The 25,889-nt window shown below is 46.7% G+C and overlaps 1 protein-coding gene across 2 annotated transcripts in view; it reads left to right on the forward strand.

The window, feature by feature from the left end:
* Positions 1 to 25,359, forward strand: part of LOC135393236 (uncharacterized) — a 30,656-nt gene extending 5,297 nt beyond the window's left edge. The window contains exons 4-8 of one of the 2 annotated variants that reach the window (XM_064623721.1): positions 11,727 to 12,255; positions 12,435 to 12,671; positions 19,478 to 19,561; positions 22,823 to 22,979; positions 24,797 to 25,359. In XM_064623721.1, coding sequence (XP_064479791.1) covers positions 11,727 to 12,255; positions 12,435 to 12,671; positions 19,478 to 19,561; positions 22,823 to 22,979; positions 24,797 to 25,196 — 1,407 coding nt within the window. In that variant the 3' untranslated portion in view covers positions 25,197 to 25,359. Of the gene's footprint in view, positions 1 to 11,726; positions 12,256 to 12,434; positions 12,672 to 19,477; positions 19,562 to 22,822; positions 22,980 to 24,796 lie in introns of those variants that run through there. The other variant, XM_064623722.1, reaches the window with a different exon arrangement.
* The last annotated feature ends 530 nt before the right edge of the window (positions 25,360 to 25,889 follow it).

The raw sequence follows: 25,889 nt of genomic DNA on the forward strand, positions 1-25,889 counted from the left end.
AGCGTCTTCAGGAGATCCCATCATTGATTAGTCTCTCCCACACCGCACGTGTGTAAAATATTTATCCTGAAGATGAAATCTGTCCCACTCTCGGACAGATTTGCTCGGACAGACAGACGGGCTCGGGCCTCTCCAGTCTCCACTGATTTTGAGAGTTGTACTTCAATATGCGTTGCGTGTGGAAGCCATCACATCAGCCAGCAGAGTGTCCCATGTTTTTGAAATAAACAAGAGAAACCGAATCGTAATCGAAAAGAATAGCCTCCATCGGCTACTGCACCTCTTCGGGTGTCACCAAGCTGTGCGACTGAGATAAAAATGTGCTCATCCACCACCCCGCTATAAGTGGACATGCATCCTTCTGCGCAACACCCACAGGAACTGGTGCGTGATGGTAGAATGAATGTCGTTTTGCCAGTAGAGAAAAAGGGGGCAAAGTGGTAAAATTCTCTTTTCGGCCTGTTGGTGGCGTCATCACCACTCCATGTGGAATGTTCATCGAGCAAGACTAAGGTGGGTGGGTAGAGAAAATTTCATGGCGGTACACGGAGCCCGCGTTGGAGCATGGTGAATATTTTGTAACAATGCTCGAACAGGTATACAATTCGCAGCCTGTTGCTAACCGGCATGTTAATGACTGATCAGCGGATACCAACTGTGCACGGATGACCCGACTGACACGTTCGATGAGAGTTGTACGCTGTCAACGGTGCGTTCATACTGGCCATCAGTCTAGATCAGCCTTTCACAGCGTTTGCGATATCACAATGTGTCATAGCCATCGGTGTTGGGGATTTGAAATCTCGGATTTGATTTAAATCCACAAAAGAAACTGGTAGATTTTGGATTTGATTGGCGGCTTCATTGTAATGGGGTTCAGGTGAAATCACACTTTTCCTTTGGGATTTGGATTTGGATTGAATCATTTTTTTGTAAAATATTTGGATTTGGATTCGAATTTACATGACTTGCCATGAAATCCAGCTTATATGCATGAGCGATGCGCGTGTTAGCGCGACCGTGGCGCAACGCTTGCTCCGGCTCTGGCTGCCCCTGCTATGCTTTGTAATGTAATGCCCGCAGTAAATGCAATACATTTAAATATTCGGCAAATAGGCCACTCAGAAGACCTCGGCGACTCTTCATAGGATAAAAGGCTGTTCTTCCGGGGTTCTGCCCGAACACTGCAACGACGGTTTTGCGCGCTGCATACGTCAATTTACGGCCTATACTTCATGCGCGGGGAGAAAAAAAGCGCTAGGAGGACCCATCTTATCCTTCCTACTCCACCAATTTGTGCAGTGTTGTATCATTACGCTGCTCCCCATCTCTTTACTTCACGCATTCGTTCGTACATACTGCAGAGCAAGAAATGTATTATGTGGCAGGTGTACACTGCCAAGACCAGCGACAAGCAATAAGCACGGCGTTTCCTGCAGAAAAATATTCGTCCTGCAATCAAGTTCCCATTTCGTTTTGCCGCAGGTTATGTTCATGAGTCTCCACTGATGTCTTCGATACGTTTCGCCTCTTCCTTAGTTACGCAGCTGTTAGGAATTCATGTTAGTAATTAGGCATAGTTTGCAAAAATGCCCGCTTCGAAAACTGCGGGCGATTATGCAACCATTTTATAGCTGTTCAACAGTGTCAGTTCCTCTCCGGATTTGTGATGGATTTGAAAAAGGATTTGATGTCGGTGCTGAAAATAAATCCGGATTTAAAGGGATATTTGATTTCCTCGAATACATTTCAATCTGGACTTGATTTGGATTTGATTTAGCGCCTTCTGCAAACTGCGGATTTGGTTTATATTCGATTTGTTTCCTCAAGTTCCCAACACTGATAGACAAACCACCTCAAAAACCAGCGGCGTGCGCTAACCAACCACCACTAAGACCCTGACCGTTGCACGCAATGTGATGCAACCTGCAACAATGACACAGATGCAAATTTCGCAACATTGATAAGCGCCACACTTTTATCCGCCACACTGTTTCGTGACACACCCAAACAAACAAAACAAAGACAAATGTCCACTTCTGTTTCAGTGAATACACGAGGGGCGCTTATTCTCTTTGTCTTGTCATTGTGTTCTTCTTGTTGTTAACGTTTCGGTGGCGTGGCGGATAACGTTGGCAGACAATTAACAACAGCAGCAAAAGCCTTTTATCCGCCACCGGTTTTAGAGCGTGCCGCAACGGAGAGAAGTTGCGGTGTGAACCAGGCATCCCACCAGCACATTAGCTGGGTCCATTATAGTCGGGGCACTGGAACTACCGGTCCTATAAAGGACCAAGTTTACCATTATTCTTCTAATAACTGTTGCAGCACGGGAGTATTTGTCCAAGATTGTCAATAACAGATCAATATTGACTGGTTATTGGAAATATGGTCGCAATATAGTTAGCAAACAGGTGATATTGGCTGAGGGTGTGCGATGTGGTCAGCCGAGAACTAAACAATATTGGATCGAAGCGGACAATACGGCCCGAATGTAGTCGAAGAGCAAACAATATTGGCAATGTGGACTACATATAGCCATCAGCCAAAGAATATTACCTGAAAACTGGCAGTCATAGCATGCATATATAACCGTCTGCAAGACAATATTTCATGAAAGCATACTGCAGGTAACCGAAGAACGTTGGGTGATATTGGCCATAAATGGTCTACAGATAGCCGTCGGCAAAACAATATTGGATGAAAACGGGCAATATGGTCCACATATAGACGTCGCCCAAACAATATTCCATGAAAGGCGGTCTATGTGGTTCCACGGTGGGCATATGTTGGATAGATGGGATGCAACTGCTGACCCAATTTTGCAACGGCAAACAGGTCCAAGAGGGATCGATATCGGCATGCCTGCTTTCAGCTCAGATACGGCCACTGTATTTCCCATACTGTACCAATTAGGGGAGTAGTGGCATCCCATCTATCTAATATTATATATTTTTATTTAAGTGCATTTTTATACAAAATATTATGTAGAGCCGCAAGGCATGCTCGTGAATGTCCAGAGATTCATGTTTTGAAATGTTTTGTCATTTCCATACTATTGAAGCGAGAAAAAGAAAAATACACAGAAAGAAACTAAGACGTACATCACATATTATTCACACATGTACATTGTTTTTTTTTAATAACCTTCAAAAATGACTATTTCGAGCACTGCGCTCCCTCACAACACTGGCCTCGTATCTTCGTAACCGGCAAGCCTATGCCGTTGATTTTTTCCGACGCACATTGCTTATACGCTGCCAGATTGTTGGCTCTCTCTTTGAGGTTGTAGGTTTTGCAGGTGTCTAGATCAAAAACCGTAAAATCGCCTCATGTGCAAAAAATCTCACTTTTCCGGAGCGCAATCATTTTCTATGAAGACCAGAAAGTTAACATGAGTGACAACATTCTGTTCGTCTTAAAACACACCTTCCACTCTTATAAAACACGTTGTTCGAAAATCTTGCGATGTTGTTCATGACAAGTTGAACACGGTGTACTGAAAAATATTCAGTTTAGAAGTGGCTGAAGTTAATTTTCCGAATTTCCATGCACCCCTCCCGTGGCTGGTACGTTACTGGCGCAGCGAGGGCGGACAGAGGACTTTCATTCCTTCATGGCTTCATGTTACATTTGAGTTCAAATATCAATACATAGAGACAGACCTTACGCTCCGGAGATTGACATGAATGTTGGCTATACGCGCAAAACACAAATTGAAAGCACGTGCAGTCCTTGATTGATGACAAACAGAAAAGGGGGCAAAGTCTAACAGCAGAAGGCTACTTTCCTCCATGCACTCCTCGAAGTTTTTGCCGTGAACACTTCACGAACGCCATTACTTGCTTTCCCATACATGTGAGGACGGTATTCCAGGAACGCGCTGGAAGTGTTCCCATTCTCGTTATTTTTCTTATGTACGAAAGTTAAATAAGATAGTTTGCGCCGGCAGATGAATCATTTGAATATTGGGCAGCTTCGTATTTCTAATGACCTTATTTGTCGCACATCTCAAGTTGTACAGTGTGACATCGGCTCTTTCAGTGTCCCGCTGCAGTAGATACCCATTTTGCTACTAGATAGCTTGTGCTTCATACTTCTAACACCGCAGTCCGCACAGAACACACTGTCTACGTCATGAACTGTGTTCATTGTACACCCTTACGTAAGGAGCGCTGAGGTTTTTGTGTTCTCACACACAGCAGGAATAGAAAGTGTTAAAAAGCGATTAAAACCGGGCTGTTTGAAAACTGTTATGTATTGGGTTGTTTATGTGTCGGGTTTTTTGTTATCGCATGGGTTATGTAAGCGCAGTCCGAAGACGACGACGATGGGCGCTCGACAAAGAGAACAGTGCGCTGGCCAAGCCGGTACTGTCTGTACCCAGGGGACTACCAATAAAAGGTAATCCAGCTACATCGGTGTTCGCTTATGCTTATAAGCCATCAGGAACTCACGGAAACTCGGATCTAACACTGGCGACGAGACGGAAGCAGGATGGCAGCGACTGAGGTATATTCAGAACAGTTTCAAGGTACCGACTGGGCCACATGGGCGGAACGCTTGACGTTCTTTTTCAAAGCGCAAGGAATCACAGACCCTGTTAAAAAAAGGGCTCAACTGCTTACAAGGTGCGGACCCCAGACGTTTGCGACGATTCGAGCTTTGCTCGCTCCTCGGAGCTTGCATGACGCCACGTACCAGGAGATTGTGGAACTCCTCCGCAAGCACTACGACCCGCAACCCTCCGAGGTTTCCAGCAGATGCAAATTCCAAAGGAGAGTTCAACAATCGGGGGAATCCATTAATACAACAGGACTGCGTAAACTTGCAGCTGACTGTAACTTCGGTGCTGCGTCCACTCCGACAGGAACAGCGGTGGAAACAGCGGCGTCATCAACAGGTGCTGGCACCGCTACATCACCAACGACTTCGTCCACAATGCTGCCGCTTGATATTATGCTCAGAGATAGGTTTGTCTGTGGCATAAAGGATAGCAATCTGCAACAACGACTATTTGCGGAAAGGGACCTAACGTTCAGCAAAGCACTGGATTTTGCGTTGCGGGCAGAAAGTGCAGCGGCTGAGCAGCATGGCGTGCAAGCATCTCAGGAAGAAGTACAAAAAGTAAAGCTCCAACAGAAAGACGGAAATAAGACAAGGAAAAACCAACGCAAAGTTAGTTGCTACCGTTGTGAAGGAACAGACATTGCAAGAGACTGCAAGTACAAGAATGCCCGATGTAGATTCTGCAGGAAGGTGGGCCACATTGAAGCTGCGTGTCGTAAGAAAAAAGCAGCTGGCGAAAGCGACACCAACCTGTTGACAAAAGACGATGATGGAGCAACATCACTGGATGATCTGTACCAAGTCGCGCAGAAGGTATCGAAATCCAAGTTCTTAACAACGTTACTCGTTAACGACAAGCCATTACAGTTCGAAGTGGACTCTTTGGCGGCTTGCTCACTCATTGCCGAGGAAATGTACAAAAACACGTGGCCAGAGAAGCCGCCCTCACTAGCTCCGGGAACAGTACAGCTCAAAACATGGTCGGGTGAAGGGCTCGACATCTCAGGATCCACAACTGTCGTAGTCCAGTCCAGGAGGAAGAAGTGCATGTTGCCGCTATTAGTAATAAGGGGATCAGGAGCAAGTCTGCTTGGCAGAAATTGGTTTCGACCACTACAGATCGAAGTAAGCGGAATCAACTATATCAACGGCGACTGCCTAGAACGAATACTCGAGGAACACAAAGAGGTCTTTGGAAAGGGCATCCAAGGCCACAGAGGCGATCGGGTAGACATCCAGCTTCAGGATAGAGCAACGCCGAAATTCTGCAGGGCAAGGCCTGTGCCATTTGCCCTACGCGAAGCCGTATGCAGGGGATCATCGAGCCGGTGCAGCATTCCGAGTGGGCAACTCCGGTGGTGTGCGTTCGGAAGAAGGACAACACCATACCGCTATGTGGGGACTATCGGAGCACAATTAATGCAGCAGCTCCTGCTATATTTCAGAGGTTTGTCGAGAAGCTTCTAGTTGGCATTGACGGCATCGCAGTCTACCTAGACGACATCATTATCAGTGGAGCAGACCAACAACAGCACAATCGACGGCTGGAAACAGTACTGGCCAGACTGGAAGGGTCCGAACTGAGACTTAAGAAAGCAAAGGCAAATTTGCACGTACCGAAGTGGAATTCTTAGGACATAAGATCACAGGTTCGGGCGTGCGGTCGACAGATGCAAAAATACGGGCACTACTGAAAGCTCCTGAGCCAACGTCGAAAGAGACCTTACAGTCATTCCTCGGGATGTTAGCCTTCTATGATCGTTTTCTGAACGACAGAGCAACTACGGCAGCATCACTCTATGAACTGCTTGCGAAAAACGCAACGTGGAAGTGGACCAGGGAACACAAGACTGCATTTGAGGCGCTCAAGGAACAGATTTGCCATGCTCCTGTGCTGGCCCACTACGACCCACACAGACCACTGATACTATCATGCGACGCTTCGCCGTACGGCGTGGGTGCGGTACTGGCGCAAAAAGACAATGAAGGCAACGAAAGACCTATCGCTTTCGCATCCAGGACGTTGGGACGAGCAGAGAGAAATTACTCTCAACTAGACAAAGAAGGTCTGGCAATCGTGTATGCGGTCGTACATTTCCACATGTACTTGGCTGGTCGACACGTGCAAATATACACTGACCACAAGCCGTTACTCGGGATCCTCGGAGCTACGAAACCTGTGCCACAGTTGATGTCGCCCCAAATGCTGAGATGGTGCGTTAAGCTTGCTGCCTATAGCTACGATCTAAGCTATCGTCCTGGGAAGCTGAACTCGAATGCCGACGTTTTGAGCAGGCTGCCGTTGCCGTCTACAAATGATGAGCCGTGCCACCCAGCGGATGTGCTAAGATTCGAAGCATTAAGCCGTTCTCCTCTAACGGCAGAAGAAATCTCGTCAGCCACGCAGAGCGATCCAGTTCCTTCCGAAGTGTACAGCGCTATTAAAGCAGGGACGTTCTACAAGTTACGAGACGCACAGTTTCGCCAGTTTCTGGCAAGAGCCACGGAATTTTCCTTGCACAGAGGCTGTATTCTGCGTGGATCAAGAGTGGTCATTCCACAAAGCAAAAAGAAGCAGGCGCTAGAGTTGGTGCACGCTGGTCACCGTGGCATCGTGGCTATGAAAGCCTGTACTCGGAGTTACATGTGGTGGTGTGGTATCGACGACGACATCGAGATGATGGCCAAGACGTGCATCAGTTGCGGGAAGAATCAGAAGTCTCGCGCGAAGGTGGTACAGGCAGAGTGGACTCGACCCAGCAGCCCATGGCACACCATTCATCTAGACTTTGCTGGACCTATTTGAGGTATCACATTCCTAGTAATAGTGGATGCCTATAGCAAGTGGATGGAGGTCCGGCAAGTGGAAAGTCCAAACTCGGCTACTGTGATACGAGTGCTCCGCGGCCTCTTTGCGTCATTTGGAATTCCGCAAAAAGCAGTGTCGGATAATGGAACTGCTTTTGTGTCCGAGGAGATGAAGGAATTCTACCGGAGAAACGGGGTTAAGTGCGTCACGGCAGCACTTTATCACCCTGCTACCAATGGGCAAGCCGAAAGAATGGTCGGTTATTTTAAACGGGCATTGTCGAAAGAAACATCGGGAACGCTGGCTACGCAAGTTTCAAGGATACTGTATAAGCAGCACACAACGTGTCACGCGACAACGGGGAAGACCCCCGCAAGACTGATGTTCGTGCGAGAATTACCCCCGGCTCTGGATGGTCTCCTACCGAAACGTCACACCAGCCAGCTCGATAAGCTACCAGAATCAAGGACACCCCATGAAGGTGACGTGGTGCTCATCAAAAGCTTCAGGAGGAAGCCAACATGGGTGCAAGGAGACGTGACCAGAAGAGTGGGTCGCCGTCCGTGGATGGTGCGCACAGAGGACGGCGAATGCCGACGTCATATCGATGACATTAGGCTACTCCGACGTAAGGCACAACTGTTGGACACTGGTACTTCGCCTCTTCTGGCTTGGGACATAGGCGATACTGAGGATCAAGTTACCAAGAATGAGGAAACGTCGTCCGTTCCATCTCCATTGGAAGGACGGCCTAAGCGAGTCCGAAAGAAACCAGATCGATATGGAGACTTTGTTTCGGAATAGATTCATTGTAGTTTGGGTTTAACTTAAGGGGAAGAAAGTGTTATGTATTGGGTTGTTTATGTGGCGGGTTCTTTGTTATCGCATGGGTTATGTAAGCGCAGCCCGAAGACGACGACGATGGGCGCGCGACAAAGAGAACAGTGCGCTGGCTAAGCCGGTACTGTCTGTAAGCAGGGGACTACCAATAAAAGGTAATCGAGGTACATCGATGTTCGCTTATGCTTATAAGCCATCAGGAACTAGCAGAAACTCGGATCTAACAAAAACTAACAGGAGGACAGGTTCTCTGGAGGCGTTTGCTTGGTTCCTCATGTGTGATAAGGTTTTTTGATTATGTCTTCCTTGGCTTCCACTAGGGGGCGGTGTGAGTAGTAAAGTACATAAGCCGCCACACGTGGGGCGGTAAGTGTTGTCCTTTCGCGTCCCCTGCACTGGAGTTCTATCGCCTTTAAAATAGTGTTCTGCCTAGACGAAGTGGCATGAAGACAACAGGCGCGATGGAAAGGGGAGCCTTCTCTTCTTCTATCGACCGCCTCTCCAATAACTACTCAAAGCCAATCATGTTTCACTGCTTTATGGCTCATGATCTCAGCCGCTCTGCAGGAAATGCGCAGCTTCTTGGTTCACACCTTGTGTGTGACCTTCGTCAAATTACGGCGCCATAAAATACTACAGCGGCTTCAACACCACAGGGGTGGCACCCAATGTATTGCTCCATAGACGAAAGCGTGCTGAGCGAACGCAATGCATCCTGGACAGGTCCTGGTCTGACGTCACAGCAAACGTCAAGCCTATGGTCCAAGGCACACGTGATCTTAAAGACTGCGGCGTCCGTGATCGGCGGCCAAACCGTTTGTAAACAATGCGGTTGTTGTTTCTGCACGACGTTTTGGATGTCTTTCGATCACGGTAATTATTTTTATCCTATGATCTCGCAGCAAATTGCGCAGTTTTGCACTTAAGGCCACGTACTGTTGACGACTTCCAGAGATGTAATGACGACCGCGCGTTAAGACCCACCGAGTCGATGCGATGTTTAAACTATGGAGAAATGGGCTACCATGTTGCGGAAGGAGCACAGCATAGTTTACTCTGGCAAAATACGTTCATCTCTTGGCTTTATGATGACGGAAATATGTCGGTAAGCCGCAGAACGACACGCAAACAAAGTCACATGGCATCAAAATGACGTTTTCTATGACGTGCGTCCAGGACAAGATGGCAGTTTTGCCAAAAGCACCCTCTTGATGGTAGCTCCAACAATGGCGGGTTTGTGTCACTCCTGTGTTCAACACCGCTCTATTCATGTTGCTGTGACGGAGTTACTTTTGGGTGTGCGCAACGGAACCGGGCCTCTTCTCAAGGGATTTCTTTTTCACCACGCCATGTGAACTTGTCATGAACAATGTGTGAGGAACATGAACCACGTCACGAGTGGGCGAATATCAATTACGCTACGGAAGATGCGCGTTTTTGCACTAATACTCCTCACTAAACGCGCGTTAGGAAGTCCAACAAGGTGTTTTATACAAATGGAAAGGGCCTTTAAAAACGAACAGAACGATGTCACTCATGTTAAGTTTCTGCTATGTACAGAAAAGCAATTACGCGCCGAAAAAGTGCGATTTTTTTTGCAAATGGGGCGAGTTTGCCATTTTTTATCTAGACACCTTCAAAACCTATAACATAGATATAGAGCAAACAGCACAGCAGCACATAGGTGATAAGTGTGGAAAGAAATTAACTTAATGGTTGCGAAGATACGAGGTTTCAAAACTGTGAGGAAGCCCAGTGCTCGAAATGTTCATACTTGAAGACTATAAACAAAAAACAAAAACTAATATATTTGCAGCTACTTCCTCCGCCAATGCACTTCCTAAGCACTAGGCTTCATTTATACTGGGACGAAAAAGTCTGAGAGGTCGACCGGACCACCCTGCCTGGCGCAGCGTGAAATCAGTCTACCGCGGACACGTTTATCCGCGATAGTCATTTGATTTGTTTGCCAGTAATGAGGTAGAGTATCGCCCCTGGTGATGAAACTCCTTATTCGTCATCTCAAAATAAGGTTGTTTGCAGCCCTGTAACGCCCGGCGTCGATGGCCTTCATGCTGTTGTGTCGCTATTAGCGCATTACTACTATATTGTGCCTGAATACTAGCTCCCTCTGTGTTGGGTGGCGTCACCCTTTGTACAAGCGAATGCCGCCAAGCTGCCATATTGACTCCCACGGTTACCATGCGTGATTACTGTGTACCGATTTCGCCAACGTCTACATGCCTCCTTTGCTACGAATTTACTCAGCTCTAAAATGCAGTGTGTCGCTTACCGAATCGCTACACTTTTGTGAGCGTATCGCGAGCTGTGCGTAGGAGTTAATAATGCGGAAATTCTGGCAGACGACGCGGTTGTCTGCACCCTATGCAGAGGGAGGTAGTATTGAATCACCTCAACTACTATACTTATCATTTTGTGTCGTAACGCAACGAAGGCGCACTGAGGTATTTTGTTTCCTTTGTAGGCTTGTTCTCTCGGTTTACCTGTTAGTCCAATATATAGCACAGTATACGTGCTGAAATCATTAGCATAAAAAAAAAATATACCGCTCAGCCACATTGACGACACAGAAGACCCACGTCTGCTCGTAGTGACAATTAACTTGGTAGGACAGTTCATCATTTCTGAGGAAAGGCAGACTTCTGCCAGCGAACCAGTCAGCTTTTGATTAAGAAAGCACCATCCCTCTATTCCATATCTTAAAATTTGGCTCGGCCTATGTACTTGGCCTACTGTTTTCCAACGGTATTGTCCATATAACTGCTTCATCGACCACGTTATTCATGTAAATACCTGTAGATAAGAGACTCGACTCGTTCCATTTGCTTTATCGGACATCATGGCACGTACATATTTATATCACTTAAATACACTGTAAAGCAGCGGAGCTGCAATCTCAGAAAATATATAGATTCCTTAGCTTCAGTCCTTGTGTACTCTTACGTCAAAATCTTCGTCCCAACTGCACTCGTAGCTTTTTACAAAATTAAAATAGAAAATTACGGGCAACACTGTGTCACCAGCAACTGCGCATTGCTCGTCAAGTGTGGCGCAAAACTACATTGCATGCGCACAACGCTGAGCCCGAAACAAAAGAAGTCGGCTACGTAGCCACCAGTAGCAGCGAGCCAGTCGGGAACATCGATCATTGTCGCTCAATAAATTCAGCAGACGTAACCCCAAGCCGTTTTATCTCAATTTTACTAGCGTTCCCTCCCACATGTATAACTTGTCGTGCTGGGTTTACAAATAACAACCTGTTAAACTATGCCGCCTGCGTAACCCGTCTGTCTGCAGCTTTACAGTACGTTTGAACTGAGAGGGAAAAATGTACGTTGCAGTTTCTTTCGTCCATAACTCACAAACGACGCAAGGGGTGAATCTCGTTCCCTTTGGGTTGGAGTAAAGGTAACGGCATCCTTCACCACACTAGGAGAAATTTTTGTACTCAAGTGCCGCTAATAAGGAAATTGTGTTGCAAACGCAGGGTCCACTCACCATCACCGTAGTCGGGGCATGTGGGACCACGATATGTGGCTTCTTAGTCGCCTTCCTGGGTAAAGACTCTTCCATGTGGTACAACGTCCTCTGCGTTCTTCCGCAAGGCATAACTGGCGGCATCGTACTAATGCGGGCTTGCTGCTATGCCGCCATCACCAAGGAAGTCGACTTGCTGCGCGCGCTCAGATTCTTCGCCCTCGACATGGTCGGTCTTCTGGGCAGGTTTGGAGGCGTCGTCCTGGGCTGGCTTCTAAGTCACATCATAGGGCATGCGCTATGCCTCTTGGTTGCTGGGTTCTGTCAAGCCGGTCTCTTATTATTCGTTACGAATAACCCAGACTTGATGGATCCCACATTGATTGACAGCGGGACGTGCAAGAGGTTGGCGCACCTCTTCTCGATGACCAATATAAAGGCTGCCTTTAACATTTTCGGTGGTAACAAGAAGGAAGATGTCATTTCTGCTCTCAAGATGCTCTTCATGTTGCTTACATTGATTAGCATTATGAATATGGGTAAGCAGCTTGTCTATCTTTGTTATACGGACCTGACGACAGCTATACGCATCGCTCAAAGGGTTATATCATACAAATAACGGCACGGACCAGCATGATAGTAAAATCTCGACTAAACATCGACAAGTACATAGACTATTAGGGGCTTGATAAGTCCTCGCAATTGTTATTCTGTTTAGGGCCGGAGGAGATAATGCAGCCGTATACGAGGACCGTGCTCGGCTGGTCGGTGATTACTTACACCTGGATATCAGGGGTCGGCAACGTGGTTACAGCTTTAGGAGGAATCCTGGCGGTCGTCTGCTGTAATATGGTCTGCTGTTCAGCGCTCCACCTTATCGCAATCGGAGTATTTTCGGCTATGGTACGAAATATCATCATCGGTGTGTCCACCTCTCCGGCCCCTTTTTTGTGCAGTAAGTCCCTATTTAAACAGCCGTGCGGATCTCGGAAGCTCAACGTGTTACGACGCATCGGATGAACTCTGGAAAAAAAAAAAAAAAAAAAACCCGGAAGCGCGCTTGTTTCTAGTACAACCGTGCCGAATATTTCATGTGGTGATACAGTACAGGTTGCTCGTAACCTGGTATGTCGAATCAGCGGCGTAGCCAGAAAAATATTTCGGGAGGGGTTCTATGCGGATCTTATGTGGGAAAGGAGGATTTCCCCCTAGGTTCCCTCTCCCAAATGCACTACCAAACGTACCATTTCGGGAGAGGTTTGAACCCCCTAATCCCCCTCTGGCTACACCAGTGTGTCAAATCCTACGCCAGCGCGTCCTTGTGTAACATACACTGATACGCATACAGGGTGTCCCAGAAAACGTGTCATTGAATTATAATAAAAAAAACTACGCCACCTAGATTCACGCGGTCAACGGCATTTGTTCTTACTAGATTTTTGCCGACTCCTGATGTGAATGTCATGTATCGTAAGTTTAATTATGTAAATATTTGCGATCTCAACTCGGAAATTTGCCAAGTAAAGGTCACTTTTTTACCCCACCGATATGAAGAGCGTGCCGAATTCACTTAAGTTCATGATAATTGACAGTGATATTCATGAGCTATCCCATCGAAAAAAAAAAATAGCCGAGCATCATGCTTTTCGTAGCACCGAAACATAACGTGCGACGACTTTTTGAGCGCAATCGCTCTCAGTCCGACGAAAGGAGGTTCGAAACGCAGCCCACAGAGTGATAGTAGAAAAAGTGACAGTTCCTGAAATTTGGAGAGGGAAAGTGAGATCCCAGCGAAAGTCGGACGCGATAAGCCATACCTGTATTATCTCTTTCTATGTTGCAGGTGTGGGCTGGGTTTCCAACCTCCTTTCGTCGGACTGACAAGGATTGCGCTGAAACATTTGTCGCGCGCTGCCTCCGTGCACCCTTAAAAATGAACTTCACATCATTGCACGCTCCTAGCGAACCACCATCTCGAATGATATCGTTATCCCAGGGGGCTTAATCGTTTCACACGTTCAACTTAACGGCACGAGACAGCTGAAGGAGTCGTTCAGGCTAACGAAATGAGCAACTTTATCGATGCTTTGCTGTGGTCACAATCTGTGCTCCTCGTGAAGCTTCATCTTTGTGGTTATTTTGCACGTTGCGAGCGCTCACGTGTTGTGATGTCACCGCCCTGAGCGAAGAACAGGCTGGCAGCGAGGCTGCATCTTCTCTGACCAATAGGACTGTTTCATTTGTTCTGCATTCGCATTCTCGTGCTCTCATACATGCTCATTGCGTTCCAATGCTCGTTCCCAGGCTCCTTCATCATCTTTTTTTTCTTCCCGTCGCTAGTCGTGTGAAAATAATTAACAAACATGTACGTCACTGTAAGGATAATCGTCGAGCAATACGCAAAAAAAATGTAAATCATTTTCCTACCATGACGATGGTGTCGGGTGAGAATGTTCTTAAGTATGATACGAGAACTAGTGTGTGCTGAGTTCTAGGGCACGTGGGAGTTCGAGACCAGAAAGGAAAGACGTAGTGGTATCAGAAGTATCAAAAGAAGAAAGAGGAGGAGGCTGCCCGTTCTCCTCAACGTGTACACTTATTTCAGTAACTTTATGTAAATTTTTCTTTCAAGCATGGAAGTACAACGCGCAGCATTACTGTCAGGCTTCATAAACAGTGTGAGCAGAATTTCTTCCCGGACGGAACAACTTTACAAAATCTATCTGGTCCAGTTGAAAGGCCATCCTGACGCCTAAAATAAAATAAATTTGCAGTGCAACGTTTTTCTAGTGAGCTTGAACAGAACGTTAGTGAACTGTTTTAACTCCATGTTAACACCGCGAAGCAACAGAATGTTATGAAACTGTTCAAGACAATCGACCTCAGAAAATCCACAGAATCCTTTGCTCTTCCGTTCATTACTACATCAACTCTATGTCCGCAATGTACTATTAAAGAGAACAATTCGAACACTACCATATGCATCCATTTTTTCTTTGTTGTTCATCACAACACCCGTAGCTATCAAGACGGAGTGAAGTACACGGTCGCAAGTCCTCACAAACGGTGCGGAGAGCGCGTTTCTTGGAGGACGGAAGAACTTTACAAAATCTGTTTCGTCCAGTTGAGAGTCATCCTGACGCCATCATGGGGCACAGCTGCTAGTGTGATCGCCCAAGCGAAAAATCACTCCGCCATCTTTCTTGTGCAGCTTCAACGTCAGCGAGTCGTTCCGAATAACGAAACGAAGAAACTTATCGACTCCCAGCTGTGGCACAATCTCTGCTCCTCGTTTAGCTTCTTCGTTGAGGCTATCGTGCTCGTAACGAGCCGTTGCGTGTTGTGATGTCACCGCCCTGAACGAACTACAGCTGCCAACGAGACTGCACTCTTGTCGACCAATGAGGTTGTTTAATTTTGTTTGGATGGCTCGCATGGTTTGTCTATGGCTTGTCGTTGTCACTTCTTCGTCTTCTTTCTCGTCTTCATCTGCATCTTCTCGAGAATATCTCACAGCCCTCATGTAACCACTGGTGCAAATACGATGAAAGGGGGAGCAAGTCATTTTGTACACAGGTCGTGGAGCAATACATGTTCGTTTCTGCAGAAATTCCGTTTCTGCAAATCTCCAAATGAAGATGTTTCACATTCTAACGAGTGGGTAGACCTACTCGTTAGGCAAACGATCTAATTCGATCGTAACTGGACCGAGAGATTACGCCCCTGTCACTTTAACGAAAAGAGCGCGTCATACACCACGTGCTCGAGCTCCCGAGTGGCTCGCGCCTCGTTAGATCATGAGCCATGTAGGCGATGATGCCTGTGAGCACGTGAACACATTCGTTAGACAGACGACACCGTTGGTCGTTACGCGAGCAAGAGATTACGCCTTTGTCCCGTTTACGGAAAAAGCGCGTCACACGAAACGTGTCACGTGTTCGTGTTAACGAGAGCTCCGCCCCTCGTTGGCTCGCGAACGATGGAAGTGATTAAGCCCCCAGATTTGTTGAAAACGGGAGGCGCACGCCTTTTCTGTGACAATTATGAACAGCATAAGTGCCACAAAAAAGGCGTGCGCCTCCCGTTTCCATCAAATCAGGGCAGATAACGATATCATTCGAGATGATGGTTGGCTAAGAGCGTGCTATGCGGTGAAGTTCATTTTTATGAGTGTAGAGCATGATATTCGGCTATTTTTTCGGATGGGATAGCCCCTGAATATCTCTGTCAATTATCATTAATTTGAGTAAATTAGACACGCTCTTCACATTCGTGGGGTGAAAAGGTGACCTTTACTTGCCAAATTTCCGACTTCAGTTCGCAAAAACTTACATCATTAAACTTCCGTTACACGGCATTCACATTAGGAGGTGGCAAAAACCTAGTAAGAACAAATGCCGTTGACTGCATGATTCTAGGTGGTGTAGTTTTTTTATTATAATTCAATTACACGTTTTCTGGGACACCCTGTATAACCAGGGGTCGAAACCGGAACTGAACCGGAACCGAAACCCGCAAAAAGCCGTTATTTTTTGCCGAACTGAACCCGAACCGAACCGGAAAGATTTTTTCTCTCCCCTTGAACGAATCGGAACTGATCCGAAAAAACATGATGCGGCAACCGGTACGCCAGATGGTAAAAACGGCACGCGACTGCCGCGCACCAGCTCCCTGCATCGCTTCACAGCTAACTGTTGTACGCTGTTGTACGCCTATCATGTTAGGTTGAGCGAATCGGTGTAAGCCGCACTTGCACTATTTTGCTACATCAAGGCTACACAATCACGCTGCACTAAAACGACAAGCGAAACTCGCCAGTAGTTCGAAATTTTTGCAAAGTCGAGATCAGGTTGTTGTTCCAGAGATAGACAGCCCTTGTAGAAAATACCTCAACTCATTAAAAAGACACGTTCTCTATTGCATTGGTAGAGCTCAGAAACAAAAAAGTGCAAAAAACTTCGTGATAAGACGCGCCAATCGCGGCCGCCCTCATCTTGCCGAATTGATAGAGCGGATATAACAAATTGATAAACCAAGGAGTGGTGAGTCAATTCACCTCCTACCGTCTCACCTCCAAAAGGTTCACGACATCCCTGTACATTTTTGTGACTCGAGGTGTGAAAAAATAATAATAGTAAGATGTGCTACACAAGAGCTATACACTTTACATTGCTGCCTCGGCTGCCTTCTTCCATTCAGCGTCGCAGTATGAACAGCATCCCCACAAGCAACAGGGACAACTAACAACCACGGGAAAGAGGTTGGCGTGTGGTTCAGAGCATAGAGGAAGCTCTGCTGTACGCCATTTCCCAGCACTTTTCGGTGCAGTAGAAGATGACCTGCTGTGAACTGCATGGTTCTGTGTGTACCTATGAAGTGTAGAGGCTAGGGTGCAAGAGGAAGGAAGGAGGAGTAAGCCATCGCCAGAACCTGATGTTGCACCTCACATGTTGTACGCTGATTAGCGCAAGCACACGTAAACTGGTTCCAACCGATTAATATCGGTTCAAACCGTTATTTTGGTTGCGCTGAACCCGAACCCGAATCAACGGTATTCATGTTCGGCGAGCTTTTATGGCGAATTGCACTGGTTGTTTTAGTGCAGAAAAAGTTGCACTGGTGCGAGCGTGCATGTTTCACTGGTTGTTTCAGTGCAGTGTGCACCTTGTTTCGCTGGTCGTCTCAGTATGGCCCACATTGACTATTGTAACAGCTGTGCAGCGGAACACTGCGCTCATTCCCGCCTCCCTCCTTTCACTGGCATTCCCAACTTCCGAGCGGTCGACAAAGATGGCTACAGCGGAATCGTTCGAGTCTCTGCGGGTGTTCGACGATAAACTGCACACGTCTGCTACGACAGCTCAAGCAGCAGCAAGGGGGGGGGGGGGGGGGGGGGGGTAACGGTGAAAATGTCTCACTATACACCGTAGCTTTCGACACTAAAGTCCTAAAGTTGCGAAGTACGCCGAGGGCACCGTCCATCGCAACTCTATAACGACACTCGCACCGCCTATCATGTTAGGTTGAGCGAATCGGTGTAAGCCGCACTTGCACTATTTTGCTACATCAAGGCCACACCAGCACGCTGCACTAAAACGACAAGCGAAACTCGCCATTAGTTCGAAATTTTTGCAAAGTCGAGATCAGGTTTTTGTTCCAGAGATAGACAGCCCTTGTAGAAAATACCTCAACTCACTAAAAAGACACGTTCTCTATTGCATTGGTAGAGCTCAGAAACAAAAAAGTACAAAAAGCTTCGTGATAAGACGCGCCAATCGCGGCCGCCCTCATTTCGCAGTGAAGAAGGGATCGCCGTTAGCTCCCCTTAGTTTCCCTATAAGCGTCACGCTGGCGGCTGCCGCTGTGTCTCCACCCTAGTCCTGAGTTACAATATATCGCTTTCTTATCATTCTTCGCTTCTTGCTGCTTCATTATTTCGTTCTTGGGATGAAAAACTGTGGGCACTGATAAAGACAGAGCTCTATCGACAGTGTGTTTGATAGAGCCTGCTTGTCTGCGATGTGGTTCCAGTTCAATTGAGGCATGGCGTAATGCAAAGCATGCAAAAGAGAAATATCTGCGGAAGAAGCATAAAAACACCTAATAGTTGACTTATCTCTTTCTAAACTACATTAATTTTAAAATGCATTAAGTTTAAATTAAGTTTAATTGTCGCGTCTTGCCCAATTTTTCTGTTCAACACCGTATAACCAACAGTGCCCATATTTTGCATATATCTAGATGAATGAATAAAGAAACAGAATGTGGACTTACATTGACAGAATAAGCCTGCGAAACGCTGCTGCACAGATGACAAGAAAAAGGACCACAGAAAATCTCGTCTTCTTGCCGGATCTTTACATTCCAGGCAGAAGTAGCCGTCTTTTTTTCTGTTTCTTTTTTTTTTCTTCTTCAACGTATAGGCCAATCTGGACAATTATCACATGCAATAAAGCGGACATGCAGAACCGCTAAAGTTTTTCAAGCTATGGAGCAACGCGTCTCTGAGGCAGGTGATATCGAACAAAAAAGTGTCGCATCTGCCCCGTGTCTCATCTTGCCCCACCTTACCCTATATATTGGAGGAAATAAACTAAGGAGATGCCCTAAGCGCCTCTCCCAATGCAAGCGGGCGTGCTGTGACCGGCGCCAGGCATTATGGTGAGCTGCCCACACACGTCATCAAAAATGGCGTCCTCCATGCCCGTGGCGTATCTTACCTGAATACGGAGCTCCATGCTTCCAGTTTCATAACGTCTTTGGATCTGGAAGCTATCATAATCGTTGAAACACAATATATATCATCTCAGTGTGGAAGCAATGGATCACTAAATTGCTAAAAGACGAGCGTACGCCATCGCGACATTGCCTCGCTTCTCTTCTGTTCTGCTGAACTTTCGCTGTGATTTATTACGCAGCAAATGTTGAAACACCCCATAGCCTTCAAAGTGTTGTGCAGATGGGCTCGTTGACGGTCAGAGGTTTGGTGAAGATGGGGTTTGCTAAACTTCGAAGCCTCCGCGCAGACTGCCATAACCCACACAAGTGGGGATCACGTGACCGGGCAAGTAGATGGGCGTGGCACTGCCAGGAGCGACCGCTACAGGAGTCCGACGGCTCTCCGTGTTTATAGTCCTCTACTTAGTTTCTTACCACCATGCTCTATATAGAAATTGCAGAAGGTGGCGCACACGCGTTTGTTCAATCTAACACGTCGATAAGCGACGAGCAAAAACTAACAATGTTTTATTCCCAATGTAGATTACCTGCCTGCAATATCGCAGGGTGTTGGACCACCAGGTGTTAAGTCGTCCTTCGCTAGGCTCGCACCTGCGGACGAAACTGGTCAGTATGCACTGAATTTTATTTCTTCATTAACACTTGTCAGGACTCACATTGCTTCGATATGTGTCGCTAGGTATAGGTGTTTCATAAAAGTGTCCGTTGCTGAATAATTCGTAAACTGGTGGCGCTATCGAAAACCTTTCTTCTCAGATCCTTAGACGCCGATCCAGAACTGAGCAATGAGCGGCTCGTTTGCATAAACTCATTAATTAAGTAAAACTCTTAACTCTAAAACTTACTTCGGACGCTTTCAAAACCTCTGTTTCAAGGATCGGGACCCTCAGCGAACTCCTCCCCCCAACAAAAAAGAAGAAAAAGAACTAACAATAAATAAATAAATAAATAAATAAATAAAATAAAATAAATAAAAATAAAACATCGCGTCAACACTCGGTACTTTTTTATTACGATTAGTTACGGCATATTTCTTGCGCACAGCAGTGTGTCAGTGCATTCGCTCAACGCTATCTGGCTGTCCAGGTTTTCATCCGCCTAGTTCACACACATGGGGTGACGGAATATAAGGGACGGACGGAAAAGACGATTCGGTATGGGTCATCTCCTTCCCGAGTAGTACGCAGCCCTCGCGGTGCATTCGTCGTCATCACGATAAAGGCCATTGAACATGATCGTGGCACCCCCAAGCTTTTAATGTGTCAACTTCCCGGAGAGCATTGGATCCAATTACACGCTTGGCGGTTCGCTGGCCAATCTATCGTGTGACATGAGGAATCACCTACCGAACGACAACACCACAAGCGCCGCGTAGCAGTCGAGTGTAGCAGGAGAGGCTTCGGTGTTCATAATCCATCACCACGGATGTGAGCCAAGCGGATGAAGATGTAATTGACAGCTGGATAACCAAGTGAAAAAGCGCATTGGTACGCGGGCACCCGTAAGAAATACAACTTTAGTTGAATGATGATGAGTGGGGAGTTCCATCGCTAGGGGCGATACTCTATCCCATTGCTGGCGGTAATGTAGTGGTAATATAATAATGAGTCACCTCATAGCGAAGACTGAAGTTCTATATGGTGTCTAAAAACTTGCGGACTGCTTTGAGGGCATAGCGTTGGTGGGCTGGATTTGGCCATGGGCCAAGCAGTTTTGACATACGAGAGGGCTCAAGAAATACGTTGGTAAATTGATATGTAATAAGTAATAAGTTGAAACCGACTAATTACTCTAAAAAAATAACCAAGTGTGGACGCTTTTTTTTACCGGAATATTTTTCGCTGAAGCTTGCGATTGGTAAAACAGGCGTCCCGAAAGTTTTGTTTAATTAATGAGCGTATACAAACCAGGTGCAGGCAGGTGCAGCGCGTGTGAGCAGATGAGTTAGACCTTGAGTTCCCTACGGAGGAATGCAACACGCTTAGATCGTCTTCGTTTATATCCAACAATAGACCTCTCCCTGTTTGTAAACAAATGACGTCATAGCGTTCGACAGCGCCACAAATTTGGTAGAGTTGAACAAGAGGTGAACAAGGAGCTAGAGGTGAACAAGGTCGCACCCGAAAGCCACGGTCTTGAGGGGATTACGATGGTCCCTGAAAGGGACGCGACCTTCGGTCCTACTTTTCTTTCAATAGGGGACAGCGAACAAGTGGCCGTTCCTGGAACCAAGCCCTCTCCTTCCCCTTTGTTTCGGTTTCAGTGTGTCTACCAACGTCATGATGACATTTCTCTGGTAGAGGTCTATTCGAACGCTTTGCATCTTACTCCCTGTGGGCGCACAATGGTTCAGCTTCATTTCAATGGCAGCGGTTCTTACTTCCTGAATAAAATACGGTAATTGATTCAGTATCACGTTTTATGGCAAAAACTGCCACGAAGGAACCGGAGAGAAAGCAAGAAAATATGTACACCTCAGTAAAAAGCGAATTAAAAGTAACTTGGAACTTAACTTAACTTACTTTGGCAAAGTTACCTGAGAAAGGAACGAGTTCCTCTGAAAGTTACCACGGCGCAAAAGTACCGAGTTCAGTTACAAGTTACCAAAAAAAGGAACTTAGTTACAGTAACGAGTTACTTGTAACGAGTTACCTCGAACTCTGCTGCTATGAGAATAACATTGGAGTGAAAAGTGATTTCTGGACCTGCTTTATGTTTCTCCGGAGCGTTTGAATTGTTTTTAGTTCCGTGTTGGTGCCGCGAAGCAACTGTGTGGCTATGAACGGCTTACAGACGTAAACAGATCGAAAGAGGACAGCAGGAACAGACACGGGGAGTGGGGGAGAAAACCCAGGAAGAAACTCGCACAGCACAGCTGGTGGTAGGACCCGAATCCACGGCCTCCCAGTCTTCTACAGGACCTTTACTATCACCAACGAGCGGGACGCCTCAACCCGCTTGGCCATGCCGGTCGTAGTGTCTGAATCAAACCAGGGGACGATGATGTTAGGGGCTTTCTTGCTGCAGTAGAAAGCGTAGTTTTGATGCGACAGACGGTATGGAAGAGGAAACCAGTCTAAAATTAGAACGAAGAAGAAAATTCAACAGTGGACGGCATATAAATGAGCTAAAGCTCAATGTGGATATGTGCGTCATTATGTAATTACAAATCCTGCACGTAACCAATATCACACGAAATTCAAATTTAACATACGACTTTGCGGAACCGTGAGGATTCTTTGCCAAAAGAAAAGGCGATGCTGACTATATTGTTCACATAATACGTGAGATATATGTATACGAAAGGGAGTAGGAAGAGGCGAAAAGCGAGGTACAACCACACACATACACTCTTAAGAATGAACTTCACCGCATAGCACGCTCTTAGCCAACCATCATCTCGAATGATATCGTTATCTGCCCTGATTTGATGGAAACGGGAGGCGTACGCCTTTTTTGTGACGCTTATGCTGTTCATAATTGTCACAGAAAAGGCGTACGCCTCTTGTTTTCAACAAATCAGGTCAGATAACGATATCATTCGAGATGGTGGTTGGCTAGGAGCGTGCAATGAGGTGAAGTTCATTTTTAAGAGCGTATGCGTTCAGTGTGGTGCCAGTATGTATCTTGCATCCGATTTCCATGAGCACAAACGATAATGAATCGATCCTGGTGAACTAAAACAGACACAACTGGAGCTCCCCAAACTGAAGGGAGGAAAACATCCATTTGAACCAGAATTGTTGTCCGCCCATGCCGTTATATAGAGCTGGCGGGGTGCACGTATTGAGCAGCGGGATTACGAACAGCTGTAGGACTCGAACCCACATCTTCTGGATTACCTAACCTCCTGCTTTCTTCTCCCAGGCAAATTTTTGGTGTTCGTGACGGCATGCGAGTCCGTGATGGGCATCGTTTCTCGAGTATCCGCGTCAGTACTGTACTATCCAAGTACGGCCATTTATCCAGGACTTCTGTTCATCGTCTTTGCTGTCCTTGGGGTGCCAGCATTTATCGTTATAGGGTATGCTTTCTCCTTAGACGGCTTGACTTTTGCCACCTTACGAAGCAGAGGTGTGAGGTAGTTTTGTTAGACCACGCTGCTGTACATCAAATCAAAATAGTTGCCGGCATTTATCATCATAGTATATGCTTTTGTATAGCTCGATGGTATAACTTTGCATGGCGTATAACGTACAGTACAAAGCAGGAGGCGACATAGTTTAACTATACAACTATAGTTTCACTATATAATAGTTTAACTATATAGTTTAATATAAGCGACATAGTTTAACTGCGTGTTGCTTGTAAACCGAACACAACAAGTTGCACATGGGACAGCGAACGCTAAATACTTTTAATTTGCCAGCAAAATTGTGGTAGAACAACTCACGGCGACGTCTGGTAGGAAGTTTATTCCCAATTTATCTAGTAACAACTATGTATGCTCCCCACTGACTTTCTGCTCATGTCGGCTACGTATAGCCAACACTAATAACTACAACGAGCAGTTTCTGAAACCTTTTAAAGGAGCATTAAAGTGGTACCCAACATGGCCAAAAACTGCAGTCATGTTGTAAAGCAGTATGCGAAATGCATTCCTACGAAATATTTCTGTCCAAAGTCGCTTCACCGCGGCGCAACTAATTTGCAAAATCGCTGACGTTGCGATAGGTCGGAGCGCTCGAACTGCAGACCACACCCACTCTAGTGTGACGCTTGTGGTAGAGAGCCCCCTGATTCGTTGGTAGAAAAACCGTCCGCTATAGGAACATTGCGAGCTGTTTCTTGTTGACTGCTAGTCATTACATGATTTATATCACGTTTTCTGAAAAAGCATACGTATATGCAGCCCGACAAAATAAGATCACATTGCGATCACAAGAGTAATATCCGATTATCAATCACCAACGCGCGTGTCTGTCGTAAGTCAACGATGCAATAGCAGCAGATATTCCCCCTCGGTCGGAATGGCGATGAAACTACCGTACGTACACACTCGTCCACGGACGTGCCCACCAATTGCCACGTCCCGATGACGTCACTTTCCTGGTGCGACAGCACAGTACACAATACCAGTACCACACCAGGAAAAGGCGCAGGACGCACTCGCTGCTCATAAAAGCCAGTAAGCAAGCAATGACGGCCCTGTTGTGGCGCTACCTGTTAGCCATTGAGCCAACTATCTATCTAATTGACTAACTAACTGTGCGGTAAAAACGGTCAGTGAGGCTGCACGCTGTCGGGAAGCGCTGGGGTATCGCTTTACATCACACAGGTAGATTCGTGCCACACCACTCGCTCTTCCCGTGGTGTCAGCGGTCCCAAAAAATCAAGGTCGTGTCGTTGATAGCCTTCAAGTCTACCGTTTCGAACATCACGCAGCCGGAGAACACCTATCGTCTCCGAAGCGATAGCAGACGCTCCGGTCTGCGCGGTGCTGCTCACCTCGATCATGTGATCCCAGGTCCAATGAAGAGCGTCCCTACCACTCACGTCACACAGTGACGCGCGTGGCGGCGCTCATCACGTGTCTATCGTGAAGGCGAAGGAGGGTGTTTGGCGCACGGGAGATTCCGGAGGCTATTGCAGGCGTCCCGATTTCGCTACGGTTGTACTAATTGTATGAAAACTGTTTTCGGGTGCCTAACATTCCATACCGACCAAAAACAGAAACAAAGTTGTGTGCCCCTAGACTGCTCCTTTAACCCATGATCTAGAGTCGTCCGTTAAAGAGGCATACCCATAGCATCTTAAACGTCAATCACAGTGTTACCCCTGTGCTCGTAGCCGCTTAGCATATAAGGTGGCTTCTTGAATGACACGTACTTGCCATCACAGTCTTGTCAAGCCAGCAATGGAAAGCGAAGAAGAAGCGCGCACCACAGCAACAGCACCACCAGAGACCAAGGTCACTGCACAACCTACCGCAGATCAAGTTGCCATTGCACGAAAAGTGCTCGAACATGTCCCTCCAGGTGCTGTCGAGCAAGTCCTATTACCAAGACTTGTACAAGCTGCACAAGCACCTGGAACCGTTCCGCCCGGTAGACCACCACCCGCCTTTCCTATACCACCCGGCGTTATGCGAGCCGTGTTACCACCCACAGGACAGCAGGCTGGCGGTGCGGCATCTGCTGGGCAGCGGCTTGCAGGTATAGCGCCCGTCTTAATGCAAGCTGCTCAAAGACCTCCTGGAACCAGGCCTAGCGGTCAGCCTCCCAGCAGACCGGCTAAATGAGGTCCATCAAAACACGCCACTACAGTTTCTAATCAATGTGCAAATGTTTGTGCAAAGAGGCGGGTCACAAACTTTTTATGAAGATGACCCACGGTCAGTGTTTTAGGATAACTTCGGAGGCGTATCATGATATTGCCGCATAAATAAAGAACGTTAAAATTTTGTCGAGTGTCATCATTACTCCTGTATTCAGTTTAGATGGGAAAAAGTAGTGGTCGCAAGTGCTAAGTTGCCATATTAAAACAAACGTAAGTGGTCCATTTGATGCTTGGGAAAAGAGGCAATGCAAGCGACGTACCACGCTGCACAATTTTAATCGCAAGCATTTCTGCACTATGTATCTGGCGTTGGAATCACAAATACGATCGTAAGTAACGATGAAATGCGCCTGAGATGCCGCAGCTTGCGACGGGCGTACGACGGCGTCGTAAGCGGGATTCAGAAAGCTGTCATAGTGGAGAGAGTCATTTCCTGTCACGTGCAACCCTGAGAGAAACTGCCAACGGGTGCAAGACAACGTTTTCACTATGATAACAATGACGAAAGTGAGCAATCCTACCAATAGTAGTCGTCCCGTTAGAAGTCGTCCGTCCACAATTGTGTTATTACACGTGCTCTTGGTCTTTCGGTAGCCATATAATGGATGGCATGCAATCACAGGTGAAACGCATTCGACGACCCAGCAGGAATATT

This window comes from Ornithodoros turicata, chromosome 4 (genome assembly GCF_037126465.1).
Source record: "Ornithodoros turicata isolate Travis chromosome 4, ASM3712646v1, whole genome shotgun sequence".
NCBI lineage: Eukaryota > Metazoa > Arthropoda > Arachnida > Ixodida > Argasidae > Ornithodoros > Ornithodoros turicata.